The 24,187-nt window shown below is 38.8% G+C and overlaps 1 protein-coding gene across 4 annotated transcripts in view; it reads left to right on the top strand.

The window, feature by feature from the left end:
* The window catches only part of LOC137250019 (asparagine synthetase domain-containing protein CG17486), a 485,148-nt gene that overhangs the window by 319,871 nt on the left and 141,090 nt on the right, over window positions 1-24,187 (top strand). For all 4 annotated transcript variants that reach the window (XM_067782218.1, XM_067782217.1, XM_067782216.1 and 1 more), the window contains exon 3: window positions 3,328-3,734. In XM_067782218.1, coding sequence (XP_067638319.1) covers window positions 3,328-3,734 — 407 coding nt within the window. The remainder of the gene's footprint in view (window positions 1-3,327; window positions 3,735-24,187) is intronic.

Genomic DNA, 24,187 nt, shown 5'->3' with positions numbered 1-24,187 from the left:
ATGGTCCAGTCCTAGGACATCGGAATGTTAATTGGACTATATTTTTTGTATGAATTGTGATTAATTTTGGAGCACTCGGTTGGTCCATAGCGAGTACTGCATACATGCATGCATGGAGTACTCGCGATTTTTGAAGGGTATGATGTACTCGTCAAGGCCTACAACGTACACTAGGTCACCTAAAAAGTGCAAAACCACTGTAGCACTGTGTAATAGTTACAGCTAAGTTAATTTCACTTAGTAAGCAATAAGCAATAATATTTATATTAATTGTAAGTTTCGTGATTGATTTCAATAAAGTAAATTGTCAGTTTTGGTTTTGACGCCGATTCGACTTCAATCGTTGTTCCCTAAAATAAATTGTCTTCTGTTTTAAATAAATTGAGGAGATGTGTAGAATAACGGTATAACTCAAAAACCAACCTTTTGAGAAAAGTGAAAAAAACTTAACAATACAGGTAAAAATAAATTTATAATAATCGTACTTGGTAAGATTTTAGATAATATGATTCTTTGATACGAAAAAGTAATAAAGTTTATATATACATAATTTTATTAGAAAATTGATGATTTCTTTTGTTTTTGAGTTATACCGTTATTCTATAGATCGAATATTAAATATTTTGATTGAGATACTTTATTAAACAAAACACAGTAAATACATTAATAACCATTGTTAAATAGATTATATTCTATTATTTAGAAATGCTTATAACTATTTGTTATTTCTTTTTGTTATTTTCAGCAATCTTTTTTTACTACTTTTATCATTTTTAACCTTTTTTCTATTTTTAACAATGGAGTTCTCTGTCTGCTTAGTCGTTTTTGAATTCACTTCAATTCTTTTATTTTTCAGTTCTTTCTGGTCTACGACATTGAATATATTTTCATATCATTTCGATGCTTCACTACTGCAAAATTTTATTAGAAAGTTATACCGTCTTTCCATAAATGAAGCTAATATCTTTGTTTAAATATCACTATTATTTGCTAAGATTAATATGGTATGTGTATGTAATCATGCTCTTTTTTTAGTTGATTTATGGAAAGACGGTGTAACTCGACTTATACCATTATTCCACACATCCCCTCAATTGTCCTTTTTAAAAATCCGCTTAGCTGCGACCGCAACTTACATATTTCGCGCGCTAAGTCCAGAAACCTTTACTTCCGATGAGAGCCACGACCTCTGGATCAGCGCCACGTCAAACGAACCCTCCTCAAGGGTTAGCAGGAGTTCGCTCGACGCCACTTTACTGTGTTAGAGGTTTATCTGTAGGACTCGCAGCACCATTGGGCTTTTTGTCCCCCTCCAGCACCTTCGTCGTGACGTCGTCGTCCTCCCCTTTCCCTTTTGGTTTAGAGTATTCGAAGCCCCCTTCTGCCTCTTGTAACTGCTGTGCCGGATGTTCCTCTGTGTGACTCGCAGCACCATTTGGCTGTTAGTCCTCTTCTAACACCTTCGTGGTGACGTCCGCTACCTCCACCTGTCCTTTTTCTCTTAGGCTTTTGAGGTTCTGTTCGTCTTCGCCCACTTCTGGCGTGTTAGGATTTTTATCCTCGAGATATCTTTTCCTGGGTCGCATGTAAATTTTGCCTGTACCAAAGGACATTTTTCCAAGCTGCGTGTACACCACATCCTCCGCCTGCTTGTTTACTTGGAAGATATAGAACTGACCTTCTTCCGTAGGCCCAGATACAGTACCTTCCAATCCTGTATCGATATGTTCGGATTCTGATTCTACAGAAGTCGCAGTGTATCCTCCGACTTCATCACGCATGGTATCCATACCTTCATTTTTGGCACCGTTGCGTTTGTGGCATAGTTGCTGCCTCGCTATTGGGGCCCATCGGTCTTGCAGCTTTGGGCCTACTTGTCTATGCGACTGCCCTGCCTCGAGGCTCTCGGAATGGGTCCTTTCTGCTTCTTGAAGGCAGGCTTGTCGCCTTCCGCCGAACGTTGCCTATTCATTCTGCCATTCGACGCTTCTTCCTCCTCGCACAGGTTGCAGAACCGCGGGTTTCTCGCAGCAAACCTTTTGAACTGCCTTCGACCTATTTCTACTGCGAAATGGGCCCATTCCAAGCGCTCGATCTCCACTTCTGTTGGGTCGATCACTGTTCCCAGGCATTGGACAATTCTTAGTGCTGCACGGTACTGCGAGAGAGCTATTTTACTTCCTCTGCTCCGAATCCTTCCACACTCTTCTACTCCGTTTTCATTTGTGTGCTTTTCCAACACGAGTTCATTGAATTAGCACTACTCTCGCTCCCCGAGTCCGACGCATCGCTCAATTCGTATTTGTCGTCCTTGGCTAGCGACTGAGTCCTTCTGTTATAATCGGCCTTATTACAATTAGGTAATGAGCCGTTCATCTTGGTCAGCGGTCCAAGAACAGTCCGCCACAGCAGCGCCCCTTATTGTGGTAAGGCCATCAATACTTTCCGAGGTGGCCCGTGTGAGGCTCCGTTCGAATACAGCCGAATTTATCCGTTGTCTGCAAATCGTCCAATAGGCACGGTCCGCATAACACCCTGGATTAGGGGGTTGGCAGTTTTGCGCCGCCCTTCTATGAGGCGAAACGGCGTAGATGCCAAAACTAAACAGCTCCGCCTCATAGTCGGGCACTATGGAGTTCGGCTAAGCCTTCACACCAACGGCAAGGTGTCTTTCCTAGTAGGGTGTTTCCAAAACTAAGTGACGCAAAAACCGCGGAAGATATGAAAATAGTTTTCAATTTATACAACTGATGCACAGCAACTAACAGAGTACAGACACAGGCCATTGATAGAATTTTTTTATTAATTTTCTTGTTTGCAATAAGCGTCGTAACTTAAACATTTATCAACCGATTTTGATAAGCCATGACTTTTATTACTCGGGATGAATAGTTATTTCAGAATGAATGTAAAAAAACTGTGAAAAATGGGGAAAAATGGGTAAATCTTAGATAACTTTTAAAAATGTCCCAATTTTTTTGTATATAGTATAAACAAATATATATTAGCTTAAAGTTTGAATCTTCTTCTTTCCAAAACCGCAAAGCAATCGAAAATCGGTTAAAATATGACGACGTTATGATTGTTAGAGTGCGCGCAGTAGACGAAAAACGGGTTTTAAAAAATAACTTGAAAATTTGGGGATGTTAGACAATTTTAAAACACATTATCATGACGTACACGTCAAGGCCTACAACGTACACTAGGTCACTTCAAAAGGGTTTGGATTTTTTTTTGTAGCACTGTGCTATTCAATAAATATACGTATATGTATATACCTATTTTTTATTTTGATATACTAAATTGAAATTGTTCTTTTTTTAACAGGAACTATTTAACTTTTATGAAATATGCAAAATGGATATGTCTTGTTCTGGTTTATTTGAATCATTGCTGAGAAACTCAAATTTGATGTCTGCGTTGAACGAGTTTTCAAATTTAATTGAAAGATCTGTAAAGGATCGAGTGCTATACACTCCTCCAAGATGTAAAAATTGTTTACATGGTAATAATGATTGCAGCCATACTAAAATTGCCGTTTTATTTTCCGGAGGCATAGATTGTTCAATTTTAGCAGCTATATCAAACAAATATATTCCTGCAAGGGATCCAATAGATCTTATAAATGTCGCATTCCAAAAAGTAGGTGTTTTTGGAGAAACAAGTTGGGATGTTCCAGATAGAATTTCTGCTAAAACTTCTCTCGTGGAGCTACAAAAATTATGTCCTCAACGGTAAGTAAAAATTTTGTTGCCATTTTTGACAAATTGTTTCTTTTGTATTACCGGCTTTAATATGGTTGCTTCTTTAAAACTTTTACTCGAGTAAAACTTTTGACAAATTATATCTCAGTAACCAGTAGCTACCAAATATACCCAACTACTGCATTCACTGGCATTATCCGTGTCTTTGGACTAGTCCTGACTAAAATACTCTATAATGTATAAAAACCTGTGAGAACCAGGAACAATTTTATATTGATGCCTACGTATATATTTCATACATTATCCACTAGGATTGAACACTACATCAATCTTGTTTTTCGACCTGTAAAAGTTTCGATAAAATTTTATTTATATAAGTTAACATAACAAACATTCAAAAACCCAAAAATACATTTTCTGACGCTGACTCAAAGTGTCCGAATACAAAGAATGCAATTCTTACACGCGCATCCGCCAAATTGCTGACTACATGTCTGCAGACCCGACACCTACACGCGCATTCGCCAAAATTGCTGACTGCATGTCTGGACACCAGATATCTTAAATCAAGGCCATATTTTCTGAGCTGCGCGCAACAACAAATATTCACCAAGCAGTGACGCGACAGCGAAGATCAGGGAATATAATTAAGTATTTTGTCAAATTGTAAGTCAGTCCAATTCTTGACATCAAATCAAGGCTTCCTGCCATAATAAATTTTTTTTTAGATAATTTAACATGTTTTAAATTAACTGGCGCCCAACGTCAAAGGGTCTAGTCGCGGGTGAATTACATAAGTTGACCCAAAGAGGCTGGCCGTTACCATCGCAATCAAAGGACCAAGGACTCGCCCCCTTACCCACACATGCGGAAGGGTCGGCGAGCGTGCAATAATAGATACCGAGTACCCGAAAGGAAAAAAGGAGGACATCTGTACGCCATGCTTGCTGTTTTACTGTAAGGTTTAGTTTAAGAGTATTTAAGTGAAATTATTTTAAAAAAAAAGTGAGAATACAACTTCTAAAAGAAAAGAAAATAAATGATAAGAGCAATTTAATATTTTAGATTTTTAAAGTGAACAAATATTTCCAATTTGAGGAAAAAAAGTGAGAATACAATTCTAAAAGGAAAGAAAATAAAATAAGAGCAAGTTAATATTTTAGATTTTTAATTGTTCTTCTAATTTTTAAACAAAATAATAAAGAGCTTATAAAGCTCATAATAAAAACCAAGTTTCCATAATAATATTAAACACAACTCTGCGATTCACCACAAAAGGGACCCTCCAGAGATTGATAAAATAAATACAAGTTCCACCAATCATAACATGCAGATAGAATAAAGTTAGATCAAAATGGACCCCCCAAAAAGACCACCTTTGTTAGGTAACACAGGAGTACCTGTGCCACACCAACCCCCTAGTAGGTACTTCTATACCGCAAGTGGCTAAATTCACTCCTGAATTTAAGAATCTTATACTAGGTTCAAACACACACCAAATTGGCAATTTATACTATTTGGGCAATTTATTACGCAATTTGCCAATTTAAACAAAATTGCGTAATAAATTGTTTCAAACTGCAAATGCAACATTGTAAAGTGTGTTTATTGAGTATATTTTAACGTCAGTTACGCACGGCTGAACTATGTGGTTGGCTCATCTCATCAGCTGATTTTATGTCTTTCATTTCACTGGAGTAGGGATTGTCAAAAGAAGATGGCAAACTCAAAATGAAACCAAAACATTGAACACATTTTCTTACAACACACAAAAATTTCAAAGTTTTATGTTTTCATTCCATTTCATTCGCCTAATAATGTGCGTGTTCATTTTGACAGTCTGAACAAAGGTATGTTCTTGCTGTAGAGATGAGCCAACCAGCTATCAAATTACTATTGTGTAAGCTAAATCGAGTTGTATGAACAGCACTCAATTCAAATCGAAATTTCCTCAATTTATTTTTCTGTTTGAACATAGTATTATCAAAGATTTAATAAGGTAAGTACTAGTAACGGACGAAAGTACGATAATTAGAGACGCACTTCACCATACACAACAATTGATTGACGAGCGGTTTAAAAATAACCTGTCTGATATAACAAGGTACCAGATGTTGTGAGATCCTTGCGATAATTTATTGGGAACCCAGCTGAGTTTAGTAGCTGGAAGAAAAGTGTGGAAAGGATACTTAAAATATATGAAGGAAGTGTAGGTTCGCCGAAATCTTTCGGCATAATCAGTGTTATCCGCAACAAAATTGTAAGCAGTGCAGATGCGGCACTGGAATCCTACAACACACCCCTGAACTGGGAAGCAATTTCCAGATGCCTAGCGATGCACTATGCCGATAAAAGGGACCTGAGTACCCTCGAATACCAGATGACTTTTCTAATACAAGGTCGGAAATCAGTACAGGAATTTTATGGTGAAGTCTTTTCTCACCTTTCGTTCATATTAAAAAAGATATCCTGCATGTAAATTAGCGAGGAATGCATGCATGTGCTCATACACACATATCGTGACAAAGCACTTGCCACCTTCGTGAGAGGGTGTTACGTGGCTGACTGTTTGGGTGGCGAGGAGCGGCGGTAAGCAGGTATGCTTGCGGGACCAGGCTAGCTCGTCGTTTTGGGCGGGGTATTGCACCACTGACCTCACCCGCAGCCACATGAACAAGAAGGGTTCATACCTGCATATGTGTTGGAAAGAAAAGCTGAAACAGTTAGAAATAGACGTGAGGGGCAAAGTTATAGAGGGGAAAGCGTAAGGGGTAGAAAAAGATGAAGGCCTGTCCTGTCAGGTGGAGTCTACCCTCCCTCTGCAGTGTAACTTGCACCGCACCGTGGGCACTGTGCTGACTCCTATCTGCTTACAGTGCCCCCAAGCCTGACACTAGTCTGTCCCCTGTCAATCAGTCATTTTCCCTAAACACTCACCTTCACCTAATCTTTCCGCGCACAAGCGCAGCACCAACACCAAACTTAAAACTTTAGCCCTGCATTATGAAAAGATCTAAAATTTTTCATCCAAACATAATTCTTATAATTTATTAACAATTCCGATATTTCCGAGTAGAGGCTCAGCTATGTTTAAGGCAATCAGGACAGATAACGAAAAGAAAAATGTATAGATAAACTAAGACTCCAAGAAAATTTAAATAGCCTAGGTTTAATTTTTCAGTAATTCTCCCTAATACTAATGCCCCTATCCTTACTATCGATTGGCTTAAATAAAAAAATTTACAGAGAATCCAAAAACTTAGTCTAAGTTAACTTATAACTAGAAGTAATTCAAGTTCAATTTCAATTATAAATAGGAGCACATATGAAATCCTATAATTGCTTAAAAGTACAAATCCCACTTGGTTTCTGACCCACCCTAATATACCGCTGCTACTAGGGGCCAATTCAAAATCCTAGATATGCAGATATTCAAACGCTCGTAAGGTCAGCAAGCCAAAACAAAAAAACATAAAAACGCGAAAGAGGTGAAACCCTATTTCCTGACCTATCTCAATAATCAAAACAAATCCGAAATAAATTTTCTACAAAGCAGAAGTAGGTCATCAAAGGAATAGAAAAAGTATGTAGGTGCAATTGTATGTTTGAAAAAAATTACTATGTATGCACATATATTATTTTGGTTTCTTTCGTCACCGCCAATTCCTTTTCTACTTTTGCAAGACTAGGAATTGCCTGGCAATATATGTACATACAGATTGCGGACGTGTTTATTTTTCGCTCCGCGTTTTTTGTACTATCTCTGCTATTATGGCAAGTTTTAATAAGTATAATTATAACAAGTGCACTGTTGACCTGAGATAGTGACTCTTGTTTCAATATAATTACTATAAACATTTTATTCAAATGAAGAAACAATTTTATTATCAATAAAATAAATTATTCAAAATGCCCTGCGAATGCGGACAAAGGGTTGATCGCAATAAACCGAAAGTGTTGTGTGCAAAGTGCAATGACCTTTTTCATTTGCAATGTGTTAGCATGTCATCTGATGATCTTGATTATCTCATCTCTTCAAAGAAACCATTCTTTTGTAAATTGTGTTCGGTTGCGCGTCGCGCATCGATACGTACTCCTCCACCAAGTGCTCCACCCATTGTCTCTAATAATGCTGAGAGCATAGGCGAGCTGTGTGAAAATATCCAACAACTATCTCTGTTCGATATTGCTAATGACATTGCTGCTTTACGTTCGGAAAATGCCAGTATACTTACTACAGTGAATTCTCTATTAGCCGAAGTTTGCTCTTTGCGCTCATTAATTGTCGATAAAAATAATATTATCTCCTCGTTAACTACCGAACTAAAAGACATGCATACTGTTGTTGCTTCCTATGCTAGTGAACGCGAATCAACTCGCAAAGAAAAACAAAAAGTTAAACAGTCAACTTCTCATAAGAAAAACAATATGAGTGGCTTGGCTTCAAAAGCAAAAAACAGCAACAACGACTCTGCTGCAAAAGGTAAACAAATCGCGAGTATAGAAAAGCCTGAATCTGATACAGAAACAAGGCAGTCAGAACCTATGATAGAATCTGAATCTCTAACTCCAATCAATGATGTCGCTGCTAAGGAGAAACCTGTTCTCATTGACAACAACAATGTTACACTATCTGTTGAACCAGCTAATACGTGTGTTGATGATAGCATTTGTTATTATTGATACAACTGACATACAAAGTGATGAGCCTACTGATGCAAAGTGGGTGGAAGTTATAAAGAAAAAGAAAGCAGGTAAAAATCGAAGTACTGAGAAGGATAAATCTGACTTAAATACCGCCGCATCTCCGTCTTTCTCTGCGTCAGCTGTTAATGGCACTAATGCTGAAGTTACCATTGCGAACGTCAACAACAATCATCAACATCAGAAGGTAGATGATGCAACGAAGAATAATGATGATAAACAAATGCGCATTATTGGTTCGAATGTAAGCACTGAGCTTAGGGTTGCTAAGACTAAGTGGCTTCATATTGCGTCGTTTTTGCCATCCGTTACAGAGGAAAATATTATTAAATACGTCTCTAAGTATTCTGGGATACGAAGAGAGTTGCTTTCTTGTCACGGGCTTATCAGGAAAGGTACTGCCGTTGAATCATTGAAGCGAATTACATTTAAACTTGGTGTTCCCGATTCTTGGTTTGATAAGATGCTCAACCCTGAGCTTTGGCCTGCCGGTGTAACGGTTTGTCCTTTTCGGTTTGGCCGAAAAAGGTTCGAACCAAAGACATAGTCGCTAGTTCTTACTTAGAAATTAGTAGATCCATTAATAAATCAAAATCGAGTTATGCGCTTTATTATCAAAATGTTAGTGGTATGCGTACCAAATCGTCACAATTCTATTGTAACGTTAGTTCACACGAATATGATATATTAGCTCTGTCAGAGACCTGGTTGAATGAAAATTTTTCATCTAACGAATTTTTTGACGGCTATTATAACGTATTTCGCAATGATCGGTGCCCGAACGTCACCGGTCTTGATTACTAATGATTTGATAGATGGTGGCGTTGAACAAATCTGTGTAAGCGTTAAGTTTAATGACAATAAAACAATAATAATCGTTTTGTCTTATATTCCGCCAAGTAGTGAAATTGCTGTCTATCGAAAACATTTAGATAATATAAATAGTGTCATAAGTACTGCTAATCCGTCTGATGAGATTATATATCTAGGCGACTTTAGCTTAAGTAATATCTCCTGGTCAAGTGGCTGTAATAACTTACCCACAAATATCAGATCCGATATCGATGTGCTTGTTGTTAGTACTTTGTTCTCGTATGGCTTAAAACAATATAATACTCAACCAAACAGTAATGGAAGGTTCCTTGATCTCGTTTTTGGATCTCATGATTTAAGAATATCTTGCCTGGAGTGTCTATCTCCAATCTTGGAAAACAGTTTACATCACAATGCTTTGGTTGCAAATTTCGAGTTTTATAGCTTTGATAAAAACCCAGTTGTAAATATTTCAGAATATAACTATTTCAAGGCTGATGCTCCAGCGATAAACGAGTTTATCCTCGACACTGATTGGTCCTTCTTGGACTCCGCTAATGGGCCTGAGGCTTCTTATGAACTCTTAAAGCAAAGGCTTTCATTAGCAGTCTCGAATTTTGTTCCGCGAAAACGGAAAATTCTGAACAACAGGCCACCCTGGTTCAATACTAAACTTAATAATATTAAAAATAAAAAACGTAAGGCCTTTAAGAAATATAAAAGGAGCAGGAGTGAATCTGATCGTCTTACCTTTGTCAGGCTTAAATCGACTTTTAACTGTCTCAATAAGTTCTTGTTTAGACAATATATGAATAATCTGGAATCAAAACTGAAGACGAATCCATCTAGTTTCTGGTCGGTGATTAATTCCAAGAGGCAGACTAACGGATTTCCGACGTGCATGGAGTATGACGGTGTATCGTCCAGTAATACGGTAGATATTTGTAACTTATTTGCCAAATTATTTCAGAAGGTATACTCAGATCCTACCTCTTCACCTAGTCCGACATTCTACTCTGGTTCTCTGCGTCAAATTCCTTCTTTTGATATTACAGCCGAAGATGTATTTCTGTCAATTTCAAAATTGAATAATAGTCCGAAATCAGATAGCGAGGGATTTTCTCCGTTATTCTTCAAACTATGTTCAAATACAATTTCTGAACCCCTGGCAATTCTTTGCCAAGGATGCTTGAACCATGGGATATTTTTAGACTCTTGGAAGTTATGCTCCATAAATCCGGTATTTAAGTCTGGTGACCGCAATGATATTCGCAACTACAGACCTATTGTTAAGCAGAGTACTCTGGCAAAACTATTCGATAGTATCCTTCATAGCAAATTGTTTGACTACATAGTCAAGGCTATTGTTGAGTGTCAGCATGGGTTTTTTCCTGGCAGGTCTACTTCTACCAATCTGGCTTTAGTCACTAGCCAAATTGTAGATGCCTTTGAGAACCATGCGACCGGAAGTTTGCTGAAGTTCTTCTCAAGTTTCTTATCGAATAGAAAGCTTTTTGTGTCAATCGGAGCCAACCAGTCTACTGCGCTTATTAACGCTTGGTCTGGAATCCCACAGGGAACACACTGTGGCCCTCTGTTGTTCCTAATTTTTATTAATGATCTACCTCAAAAATTCAAATTTGCTAAATGTTTAATGTTTGCAGACGACGTCAAACTCTTTCTAACCGTACGGGATACTTCTGACTGCATTAACTTGCAATATTATCTCGATTCTTTTAATGAATGGTGTTCAAGTAATAACCTACTTTTAAATACTAACAAATGCTGCGTGGTTTCCTATTCTAAAAGGGTCACTACCACCTTTTTCAACTACAAATTAAATGCTGGATCTTTAAACCGTTGTCGAGAGATAAAAGATCTGGGTGTAATTTTTGACAACCAACTCTCTTTTTCTGTTCACATCGACTTTATTATTTCCAAATCTTTTGCAATGGTTGGGTTTATTAGACGTAATTCCAGGGACTTCAAGGATCCGATGACTTTGAAGGCACTTTTTACGGCATTGGTAAGAAGTCGTCTGGAATATTGCTCGATTATATGGAGCCCATTCTATGAAGGTAGCTCACATAAAATTGAGAGAGTTCAAAGAATTTTCACCAAAATTGCTTTGCGTATGCTTCACTGGCCCGATGGCCTCCCATCATATATCAGCAGACGTAAATTGCTCGGACTCCAGGCTTTGTATGACCGTAGAACTTGTATCTCACTCATGCTTGCCTATAACGTTATCAACGGTAATATAAACTGCCCTTATTTATCTAATTTATTCGTTTCATATATTCCACCACGTGATCTAAGGCACACCAGACTAATTGTTGAAGTAACTCATCGAACGAATTACGCGTTGAATGAACCCATATCCAAGGCTTTGCTATCGATATAGTGGTCTTCTTAACTTTAATAATAGCATTTATAAATTTAAGCTTGAACTTTTCTCTATTTTTAACTAGTCTGTAAGGAAGTTTGTACTTTTTAGACCGAAATATAAATATATAAATATATATACGTGCATATATACTCTTCCAAATGTTAAATATTATCACTCACCGTGTTACTCACTCCGTTGGAGGCGCCTGCATGAAGTTGAGTCCGCGAGCTGTAAAGAGAAAAACACTCAACGCATATATGCTCAATGCACATACATTTATCCGGCACACTACTGTTTTCTCAATACTCAGCCAGATCACTCGCTTGTGATCTTGGACATTGAGTTAGTTCTGCTCATTAAATGTGAAATGTGAAAATGATGGCGATTAAGCAAAAACGTGGCAATAAAATTTTGGTCGATTTTTTTTTTCAGTGGTGAAAAAATAAAAAAAAAAAACCTAAAAGAAAATGTATAAAGCTGCTCCTGTCCGAGCTATTGTGGCGTGAAATTCCCAGTACCGCGGAGAAAAGCCTCGAGAAGGCCTTTCACATTATGTGTCCCCACGGATAATGCAAGGTAATTTTCGGGCCAGTGCAGAAATTTGGGAAGGGGGTGTATTGGCTAAGGTTCCAAGCACCAAAACTATAAATACTTTTAAATATTTTCACAAAAAAAAGTAATCTGGAAGCAAAAGAAAACCTTTCGAAACTGCGCAATTTGCACTTAGTGGCTACTGTCAGTTGAAAGGTGATGTACCAAAAATATGGTAAGGATTATGTGTGAAGAGGAATTAATGAAAAGACGAACAAAACGTTGAGAAAAATGTGCAAAACGCGAGTTTCGAAAAATTTTTAATGCCAAGAGCAAAAAGAAAGAAGTAAAAAGAAAAATGTCTCAAACAAAACCTAACTTTCGTCTTTTGCCCCCCACTTTCCTATGAGATTTCTGTGTATGAGCGTGTAATCCTACTAGCCTCACAGGCATTAAAAAAAATCTATTAGTGAAAAATAACAAAATATAAAAAAATACATATGTATTTAGAAAATCCTTGTGTCGTTGTTCTTATTGATGGTTGCCGCTGCCGCCTTCAATGTTGCGAGTTTTGACCATTTGGTGTCGTTTGTTGTTCCCCAAAGATTTTGTTGTACGCGGTGCCGTGGCTGTTGTTGTTGCGGTCCGATGCGCCGGTGAAAAGTTGTATTATTGATAATTACAGATCCTTGTGTTTTCTGCTGTCGTCTGATTGAACCGCTGTATATGTGCATGTGTCTGATGACGTTGCGTTGCTACCAATCAAAAATATTTTACCATTTATCTCGTTCTATGTGTGGCTGCTGAATGTGCAGTTGCCGTGTGACCAACATTTGTTGTAATTGTTGTGGTTGTTGAGGCCACTTTGTTGGCAATAAGGAGTGTTGTTGGGGCGGTTTGCGTCCGCATAAAAATGATGTACGCTGGCAATTCAAAGTGTTGTCGTGGTTGTTGCTGTGGTACGCTGAATAAAGTGAAAAATATTGTTGTGGCTGTTGTTGTTTGTTGTGTTGATCGCCACCAATTTGGGTCTTTTTGCGCCAACAAATTCGGGTTTTAGCCACCTTTGCTTCGATGCTAGTGCCCAGTGCGCAATTTCCGCCAATTTGAAACGATTTGCCAAAAAAAAGAAAAAAACTTATTATTTACATAGAAAAAAAATTATTTAAGAAACTTATGCCTTTTTACCAACGTATGCCTACTTGTTTGCCTGCTTTATTTCCTCACCTACATGCTTATATACATATATATATGAGGATGTAGAGCTATGCATGCAAGTTTACTTTCGGCTTGCTTGGAAACTTGGCTATATAGAAGCCAACTTCCCAGTGGGCATGCCAGATTTTGAGAAGGAGGTGAAACACAAAAAGTTACACTTACCTGGTACCATAAATTTTGATGGCGTGATCCAAATAAACTGCCGGATTAGGGCGCGTGTAGTCCTTGAAGCACTGAAACTTTTCGCGGAGATTTCTTACCGTTTTAAAATCACGCGCACTAAAAACTTTTAAACCTTTTAAAAAGGTCTTACTAACTTGGCACTTCACACTTTTTTAGTTTTTTTTTTCACTCTTCACTTCACTTGCACTGGGCACTGTTACAAGAAAACATTTGCCCGTTGCCTAGCTTGATGCCCTTTTATAGCCACCGCCGTGGCAAAGAACGTTATCCAGAAACGGAAAATTTTTACTATCACATGCCAAACTTTCTTTTCGGCTTTCCCGTATTTTCCATCTATACAATCAGGCACTCATACACTCACACGCTTACCGCTCCACAAAACGAACACCTACACAGATACATTCGGTTCGTGCCTTGATCGCCCACACTGATGCATTCACACGCTCATAGCCTTGCACAAATACACATCCACATACATAATACAGCACAAAACAAACACATAGGTACATGGCATTCATCAATGTTGCTAAGTTGTTAGCAGCATGGTGACATTTTATTTATTATACCAGCATGATGCCAAGCGCAACATCTTATTTCCGCTGCAACATTGTGTTCACTATCGGTACAATGTTGTCAATGTTAATTTTATTATGTTAATATTATGTTAATGGCAACATTGCGGCTAAGACACGGACCTGGACACAAAACACCTAAACACATAGACGCATATACACTCTGCCACTCATTTAAGCCAGTATGGAGACAGGCTGTCGTTACAGGCCTGCACTATGGAGCGTGTGCGTAAAAGGTTTTCAACGCGGCCTGACGAGTATCATTTCCCGCGTCCAACGTGTGGCCTCGACCCACGACTCAATGCCGGGCCTATTTTTTTCACGCCTTTAAACTTTTGTTCTGTTTACTTACAAACTAAATCACTGGGCTAATGCTACTACCTAAACCTATATCACAGATACTACTCTACATATCTAATAGTAAATAAAATATCACAGATAAAAAAAAAAATAAATAAAAAAAATATATCACAGTTAGCAGAACAATTATATAAAAAATTTATAAAATAAAATATCACAGATGGCAAAAAAAAATGTATAAAAAAAAAAGACATCACAGATCAAATAGTCAAGTAGGTAAAATAAATACATAAATAAAATTAAAAACAAGAAATAACTGCAAAAATAATCAAATAAATAAAAAGGTCAAAAAAAAAAATTAAAATTATTTAATAATATAATCACATACGTCAATAAATTAATGAATACAATACGTCAATAAATAAATAAATAAAATACGTCGATAAATAAATAAATAACACAGAACAAAAGTGCTAGCACTACGAAAAATATTAAACTATTTTGCAAAAATGTCTTTAGCATGGTATACGCCGATTTTTTTCCCACTACTATCGCCAAGCTCGTACATTGAATTACCTATAGAATTAAGTACGATACATTTTACTTGTTTCGGAGCTAGCTTGGCGTTGTAGTTATCGGCCTGGGAACTTTGCTTAAAGTTTCGGCGGTATACCGCTTGTCCAATCTGAAACTTTACATCTGTACTTCTAGTGTCATATATCTTTTTACTCCTATCATGGGCCAACTTCAGCTCTTTCATAATCTTGTTCCTAATCATTTGCATTCTATCGCTTGTTGCCTCTACCTCACAATCAACATCCTTTACCGCCGCCAGCTTTCGGTATAGCTCATATGATGCAGCATGCTGTATCATAGGCATACCGAAAGTGGCAAAATATGGCGACATGTTGATTGCAGAATGTGTGACGCTGCGGAGTGCAAATGCGGCATCACTGAACACAGATCCGGTAACTTGTCTTTGTTCTCGGTCACCGTCTTTTTCAACTCCGTATACTCCTCCGACTCGAAGCACGGTGACTCGAGACACACGTCTATGGCTCTATCGTTCGTTAATATTTCGTCCATGTGCATTCGTGAGAGTGTGTCGGGAACCACGTTTTGGGCACCTTTTCGATGTTGAATATCGAAGTCATAACCCTGGAGTTTCAAACTCCACCTTGCCAACCTCCCAGAAAGATTTTTCTGATTCATGAGCCATTTGAGGCTGGCATGATCAGTTATGATGGTGAACGGGGTTCCCTCCACGTAAGGTCGGAATCTCTTAACACTCACGATGGCGGCGTAGCATTCAAGTCCCGTAATGCTGTAATTTTTCTGCGCCTTATTTAGTTTTGCCGAAACGTAGGCAATAGGTCTTTCGTTCTGGTCATCGTCCAACTGAAACAAAACCCCTCCCACTCCGTCTATCGATGCATCGCATTGTATGTAAAACTTTCGATTGAAATCCGGGTGCGTAAGCACCGGTGCCGAAATCAACCTTTGCTTTAAAATTTCAAAAGATTTCATCGCTTCGTCAGTCATAGCGAATTTCTTAATTTTTTCTTTCTTGAGGCAATCGTGCAGCGGAGCTGCAATAGTCGCATAGTTCTGTATGAAACGTCGGTACCAGCCCGACATACCCAGGAACCGTCGTAGTTGCTTCGGGGTTTTCGGAACCGGAAAGTCCCTCACAGCTACCACTTTATTGGCGTCTGTTCTAATGCAACCATCTCCGACTACGTACCCTAGATATCGAACTTCTTTGAAACAGAACTTGCTCTTTTCTACATTTATAGTTAACTTAGCCTCACGAAGACACCGAGCGACCTTTTCCAACAGACACATATGGGACATAAAATCTTCAAAACACACTAACAAATCATCCAAATAAACAAACACACATTCCCGTAAAGCGGCCGGAATGACCTTGTCCATGAGACGACACATTCGTTGTGCTGCATTGCACAACCCGAAAGGCATGACAGTAAATTGGTAAAGGGGTCGGCCAGGGACAGCAAAAGCAGTCTTTTCTCTTGACTTCTTCTCCAGAGGAATCTGCCAGAAAGCGTCCTTTAAATATATGGCGGAGATAAACCTGGTATTTTGTAGTCGGCTGAGGATTCCATCAATGTGGGGTAAGGGGTAGGCATCCTTAATTGTTCGTTCGTTGACTTTGCGAGCGTCCAGGCACAAGCGGTTTTTCGTCCCTTTTATTACCAGCGATACCGGCGAATTCCAGCTACTGTTGGACTCCTCGATGACTCCCATGTCCAACATTCGATCTAACTCTGCGTATATGAGTTTTTGAATAGCTGGTGAAATCGGGTAATGGCGCTGCTTTACTGGCAGATTCTCGTCAACCACCTCGATGACGTGTTCCTCCTTATCTGTTTGGCCTAACCCTAATACCGCGAAGGACGGGAATTGGGCCTTTACACGCTCCAACCTATTATTTTGCTCCGGCGTCAAAACGTGCTGCACAGCATCGAAAGACAAGTCACCCTCGGCGGGCACGAGCTCCACCACACTGGCACCATTCACACCCTTACTCACAACACTCATACCGAAAGCCTGCCAAAAATCTATCGCAAAATATACTTCCTGTTGCAGATCAGGAACTATTAAAAATTCTAGTTCCCTGGTCGTATTATCCCACTCGACTGGTAACTTTATGACCCCTACCACGGCGGTTTGCTCTCCGTTCGCGGTTCGAATATTTTGGCTCTTGATTGGCACAATCAAGGCTTCCTTTCCGCGAAGGAGTGCAGCTAAGTCTTTGCCTAAGCAGCTGGCACTCGCCCCTGAGTCCAAGAGAGCCAGGACCTCGTGCCCTCCTATATTAGTTTTAGCAAAAAACCAGTTATCACCTTTCACGGCGACTATGGTTGAAACAATTTTATTCTTTAGTCTCTTAAAAAATTTCCTTTTCTCCCTCATCTTTTCTATTTTCTGGAAATCTCTCTTCTCCTTCCTATCCTTTTTCATCGACTCACAAAATATTCTTCGCCTAGCTTCCTCATATTCTAATTTCCGTTGGTGTAAGCTCTTCATTTCCTGCATTCCGGTCACCCTTCCCTCTACTCTCATTACATTATCCTTCTTTTCCTTCCTCAAAATCGTTACTGATGGGTTGCCGGGTTGCGTGTCTCCTGGCTGGAGTCCCCGGTCAACTCTGCCAGTCTCGGGTTTCCCGATTTGGATTTAAATACACAAAAGGACGATTCACTCCCACATGCAAAACATACCATATTGTGGAACGAGGAAGAACATTTATTTGGTTTTTGTGCTTCTGCCGGGTTTTTCACAAAGTGATCCACCGGTATACCACACGAAAAACACAACATTAAGTGGAAGGGAGAAGCAGAAAAGGAATTGACGGTGAACTTGGACGCGGACGTATTGACAGAAGGACGAACACTATTGGGATGGGATGTGGTTGGGTGTTGATGTTGAGGTTGGGATTGATGTTGAGATTGGTGTCGGGATTGGTGTTGAGGTTTCCCATTAAATTCTTCTATTTTTGCTTCCTCTAACAGTTCTGGAAGCTCGAAGCCTACCTCACTGACTACTTTAGACCTGCTCTTATTTTCTTTTATGAGTTTTTCGGCTCTCTTGCATTCCGACTTGAGCTCCGCCAACGAGTCCATTTTTATGGCGAAGGTCAAGTTGGCCAGGTACGGTTGAAGATTTCCCCTAATTATGCCAACCAATTCCTTCTCAGGGATTCTCTTCCGCAAACGGAATGTCATGCTATGGACTTCGGCATAAAAGTCGTCAAAAGCTTCCGCGGGCAGCTGTTTCCTCTCCATGATTTCACGGATGATTTCATAGTCGGACTCGGCAGTCTTGAAGTGGCTCAGCAGCTCGGACTTTAGCTCAAAGTAGCCAAAGTTCGGCTCCTCCGCATGGTCTTCAAGGACCTGCCAATACCACTTCAAGGCACCGCCGGAAACCAGACAATGAAAGTCCGTGAAAAGCTGGAAGAAGGAAATATTATGCTGCTCGCGCATCCTCTATACCCGAAAGATGAAGCTTTCAAAGCGTATGCCTTCATTGGTCCCATCGAATTTGATGTGCCACTTTTCTAAGTCTAGTTTTTTCCACTTGAGAGGGTTACCACCGTCTCGCTCGGCAGTCCGATTGGTATTCGGCGTACCGTCACGAGCAGTAGTTTCCCCCCTACGGTTCTGAGGCTCTGGCGTGGATGCCACAGCGGACCGATGTCCCACTGCGTGACTGGATGCCTCCATCTCTGCCACGCGACCACCAATATGATCGACGTTGGTCCTGATGCTCCGCACTTCACCCGCCATTTGCACCACCAAATCTTGTTGTTGCGCCATCATCGCCATCATGCGGCTCAGCTGTTCAACATTGGTTGCGTGCTCACTGGCGTCGGTGCGAGGAGCATTTAGGCCGCCGTGAACCATTTCCGGTGCGTTTCGCGAATGAACATCGCCCTCCTGTGCACCCACGTTCTCGCTATCGGACATTTGGCACACCAAATCGATTTTCTGCGAGAAGTTCAAACTGTCCCCTGTCTCGTTAAACGACACTCCGTTCGCGAAAGAGACCCTAATTGGACGTTCAGGGCCAAACGATCCGAAAATCCGCGACGCGCACCTATTGAAGTAATCTGTAGGCACAAAGTCAACAGCCCTGGGAATACCAGCGTCGATTTGATTGAACACGGAACCAGCGATCTGGTTTTCTAGGAGCCGTGCCCTAGTTAGGCGCCTATTAGGATCTAAGATCCCCAATCCCCCAACAACTCTGTTTCGCGTTCCTCGTTCTCAGACATTCACTGCGTGAGAAAACCAAAACAAGACGGCAATAAGACGCGCAAGAAAATTACGGCGATAGAGCCAGACACCGTAAGGACAAGGTCCCCAAATTCCGACCAATGTAGAACTCAACCGCGATTTGAGAAAAACAAAAAAAAAAAGAGAGGTGCTATCGGAAATAAATAGTTTATCTTAAGGAAAACTAATCGAACCAAGAAGGATAAAAATAAATGTAACTCAAAATAAGAGGGACTTAAGAAAACCCAAAAAAAATATAAGTATAAATATGTACCATATTAAATAATATAAAAAAAAAAAACAATATAAAACTTAATATATATAAAAGCAATTTCGTTCGTATGTTCGTGAGTATGTGTGTATAAATTAACGTTTTATAGTACGTTTTATATTTTTTAAAAAGGTAGCGGACTTGTGTCCGCTTTCATATTTATTGGTTGTGATTCAACTTAAGAATAATTACAATGAATGTCTTAACTTAAAATTACACCTATCATTGGCCATACGTCACGTTGCATTTGCATGTGTGCCCTATTTCTTGTTATTGCCCAAAATCGAACTATTGCTGATTGTTGTTTACTGCGATCGTTGCTGACTGTTGTTTACTGTGCTTATTGCTGACTGTTGTTTGTTACAATTAAACCGATGATGAAGCATTTAATGAAGTTGCGCGTGCAGGCCGTTGGTAAGGGTCAACTTGGTAAGCGGTTGCCTTAACTCTTCCCCCTTTAAGTGTGAGCGTCCTCGAGCATTAGTAGAATGGCAAATTGTTAAAACTCATATATGTTGGAATATGATTTTCTTGACTTGATTGGCTAACTTCTTGATTCGTAATAGATTGTACTGGCTTTGCTATCCCTTCGTCGACATATCGTATTTCCACGGATCGTTTCCTTAGGAAAAAAATAAGTATTATGATTATTAGGAATGCTGCCGTTGTGAAATTTCCGACAGAGAGTGTCGCTTTTTTAATAGAATTGATTTGATGCGTGTTTTTGATGTGCAGGTCTTTTAAAGCTTCTAAGGAGAGTAATTCGATGTGGTCTTTTTCTAATGGAGTTGGCTGTAGTATTGCGGGAATGGTTTCAATTGGTCTTGCTTCAACATTTTCGAATGTTTGGCCGTTTATTTTTTTGTTGCATTGTTAAATATTATCACATGCGTTCCATTGATTGGTTGAGATACTTTATCAGTTTGCACTTCGCCTTCGAACCGGTTTAGCAATATTACTCCGGGTTTGATTTCTTCTAAGGTAGGGACGTGATGGCCGTTCGTTGTCGAACAAGTCGAATTTAAACTATTTATTATTCTAGCTACACATAAGTCTTTACTTAAATCTATAACATTTGTTTCTTTACAGATCGTTAGATCATTATAACTTTCACAATCATTTTTTATTCCGTGCAGTGAATATTTTCCTTTTAGTATTTCATTATACTCAGTTTTTATTATAGTATTTTTTGCCCTTTTTACAGGTCGTTTGATAATTCTTCTAAATACTTCTTTCAGTGTCAGCGGTATTTTAACCATGTATAAAATTTTCATTCCTTTACTTAGTACATTTATTTGTGATATTTCTAGTGCTTCTTCGGCACTTTTAAATGGTATTTTTTCCTTTTTCATCTTGTTGATTGACAATTCTATTTCTTCTTTGCTTAGTATTACAGAGTTCAATATATTTTCTTTTGCCCATTGGATGGCATATTTTATATTTATTAATTCTTCCTTAATTAACGTAATTCTATTTTGCAAATTTATTATGATTTCCGTTACAACATTTTCTTCTTTTCTAATAGTGTTTATCATTCTATTAACTATATTAGTTATGTTATTTATTCGTTTTTTAAATAGGTTATTAATTACTACTTGCTCATTATTATTTTCGTTTAGATTATTTAAATTATTGGTTATTATGTTTAAATCTTCGTGGTCGGGAGATCCGGCTATGTATTTCCATGCCGTTCCCAATATATCAATGGATCTTCTAGTTTTATAATTGATGTTAGAGGGTTTAAGTGTATTCAGGATTTCAAAGGTTTGAATGGTTTCATGTTTGAGGAGGGGATATAGGAAGTGATCGTTAGGGATTTGGTTATTTATCTCTTCATATATCTCTGTCAAAAATTGTTCGTAATTTTTCTAAGTCGATGAGGTGAATGAGTCTAAATGTTCCGTCTTGTATTTTCGCTTGTCCATTGTCTATTGTTACTAGTTGGGATTTGCTGTAGTCTAGAATTCGAACGTCTGAGGAAGAGGTAGTAGTCGTAATGAGGAGAATAAGAAGTTTGTAGAGGTCCATTTTATCTGGAAATTTAATTAGGTTTTTATTAGAGAATTGTGAATTGTTCGTCCTGATACTGTTTTAACTGTTGTCCTGTGATTTTCCAAGACTTCCTCCTTTTTATACTTTGGAGTTAGCTTGGAACCTAGTCTCTTGTTAATTTTAACATAGATTATTTCTCCTATTGGGAAATCTTTATTTTCAGGTCTGTTTTTGTTGTGATACGAGAGATCCTGTTCTTGTTTTTTCCTGAGTAAGGCAATGTTTTCTTGCCTTTTCTGTTCTAATTGTTGTGGGTCATTGTAAAGTCTATTTCGGAAAAATATCTATATGGGTTTGTTCTTTGTGGTTGAGTGAATCGGCGAATTGTATTCCTGTACCGATTTAAATAGAAGTTCTTCGAATGTTATTGTAGGCTGATTGCTTTTGAGACATCTCATTATTTCTGAAAGTGTGCTGTGGAATCTTTCTACCTGACCGTTACTTGTGCTACTGTACGGTGGTGTGGTGTGGACGTTAATGGACATTTTATCCTTAAGTAAGGATGAGATTGAGGCAGAGTTAAGAGATTTTTCGTTATCAATTACTACGAGTCTTGGTATTCCAAATGCGATCATTAGTTCTCGAATCGGATCTTTAATATGCTCTATTGCTCTAGAAGGTATCATTTTAACCTGGGCGTATTTAGAGAATTTATCAATTGCGGTAAGTATTAATTTTTTCTCAGTGGAATATATGTCAACGTGAACTATTTCATCTCGAGACTGAAGAATGGGGGTCGGCTGACTTTGCGGTTTTGCTGGATGCCTATCGTATTTTTGGACGCGACAAGTTGAACATTTTTTTACAAATTGTTCAATTTTCGCATACATTCTTGGGAAGTAGAATTTACGTAAAATTTGGGTTTTATTTTCGCGGCTGTTTCTGTGAGCTCGTTGATGTTCTTCGATTATAATTTGCTCCTGTTCTGTTTCTGATGTGACGTCCTGAAGTAGAGTTTGTGTGTAACAGATTTTAACATTACTAAAGTGGAGAGGAAATATTTCCTGAATTTTACCCATCAACCCTTCTGTAGTGTACAGACCGTTGACGAGGGCTGGATCTAAATATCTTTTAAATATATCAATGATGTCCTGTGTAGAAAAGTTTGGCTTTGTAATTGTATGTCTGTGGAAAGTAGGGAATGGTAACTGGAACGAGTAGCTATCCTCGTTGCCAAACATTAGAAACAATTGATTCTTAAAAGCATTTATGGGGGCTTCAGTGGCAGGAATGAGAGGGTGTGAGGAGCTTTCGTTGCTATTTTCTGTAGTTGTGAGGGTGTTAATGTCAGTTTGTGGCGGTCTTGATAGTGCATCTGCAACAACGTTTGTTTTTCCGGGCTTGTACTTCATCTCATAGTTGTATTCTTCCAGGATACACTTCCATCTTTTCATTTTTCCATTGTGATTTTTATTGCTCAATGCAAAAGTGAGTGGCTGGTGATCGGTGAAAATTACAACCTTTGCAGATCCATATAAGTAGTTTCGTAAGGAAGTGAGGGCCCAAATTATTGCCAGCATTTCTTTTTCATTTGCGGCGTAATTCTCCTCAGTTTTATTTAGTGATCGAGATATGAAAGTTATCGGTTTCCCCGATTGTTCAAGGATGGCACCTAAACCGTAGTTTGAAGCGTCTGTGGTGAGGTGGAATTCTTCTTTGAAATTAGGGTACGATAGTATGACTTCTTGCGATGTTAATGCTGATTTTATTTTATTGAAGGCATCAATAGCGTCGTTATCGAGCACAGCCGGCTTTTTGTTGGAAGAATTTTTGGACGCATGTCCATCTTCCCCTCTTAAAAGCGAGGTCAGAGGTTTTGCTAGCTTAGCGTAATCTCTGATGAAGCGTCGGTAATAGCCCGAGAGGCCAAGAAAAGATCTTAGGTCTTTCAATGTTCGTGGACATGGGAATTCTTGAATGGCTTTTACTTTAGCGGGATTGGTCTTTATACCTGTGGGGATATGATAAATCCTAAAAATTCGACTTCTTGACGAAAAAATTCGCACTTGTCGAGCTGGACTTTCATGTTCGCTTTTTCTAGCGTATGAAAAATTTTTTCGACGTTTTGAAGATGGCTTTGTTCGTCTTTGCCAAACACTATTATATCATCTATGTAGACATAACATATTTTTCCTATGTGCTCCTTCAATATATCGTCGAGTGCGCGCTGGAAAATAGAGGGTGCGTTCTTTTGTCCGAACGGAAGTCTTGTGAATTCGTACTTCCCGTTGTTAATCGAAAATGCTGTATTTTCAATGTCTGATTCTTTTAATGGAATCTGATGGAAGCCACTTGTCAGGTCGAGAACGGAAAAAATATTTGTTGTTTCCCAGCTGTGAGATAACCTCATTGATTTCTGGGATTGGGTATCTGTCAGCTATTGTTTGAGTGTTAAGTTTTCTGTAATCTATTACTAGTCTATATTTTCTTTGTCCTGATGCATCAATTTTTTTTGGCACAACCCACACGGGTGAGTTATATGGTGAACGGGATGGTAGATTTCCTATTTCTTTTGTTACGAAGTCTCTCATAGCAAGGGGGTATGGGTAGTATCTTGTATAGACTGGGGTATCAGAAGAGGTCCTGATTTCTCCTACTACTGTAGTGGTGTATGTTAATTTTTCATCGGGCTCTGAAAAAAGATGTGG

The sequence above is a fragment of the Eurosta solidaginis genome, chromosome 4, assembly GCF_040869045.1.
Source record: "Eurosta solidaginis isolate ZX-2024a chromosome 4, ASM4086904v1, whole genome shotgun sequence".
Classification (NCBI taxonomy): domain Eukaryota; kingdom Metazoa; phylum Arthropoda; class Insecta; order Diptera; family Tephritidae; genus Eurosta; species Eurosta solidaginis.
This window is presented reverse-complemented; position numbering and strand designations above follow the sequence as displayed.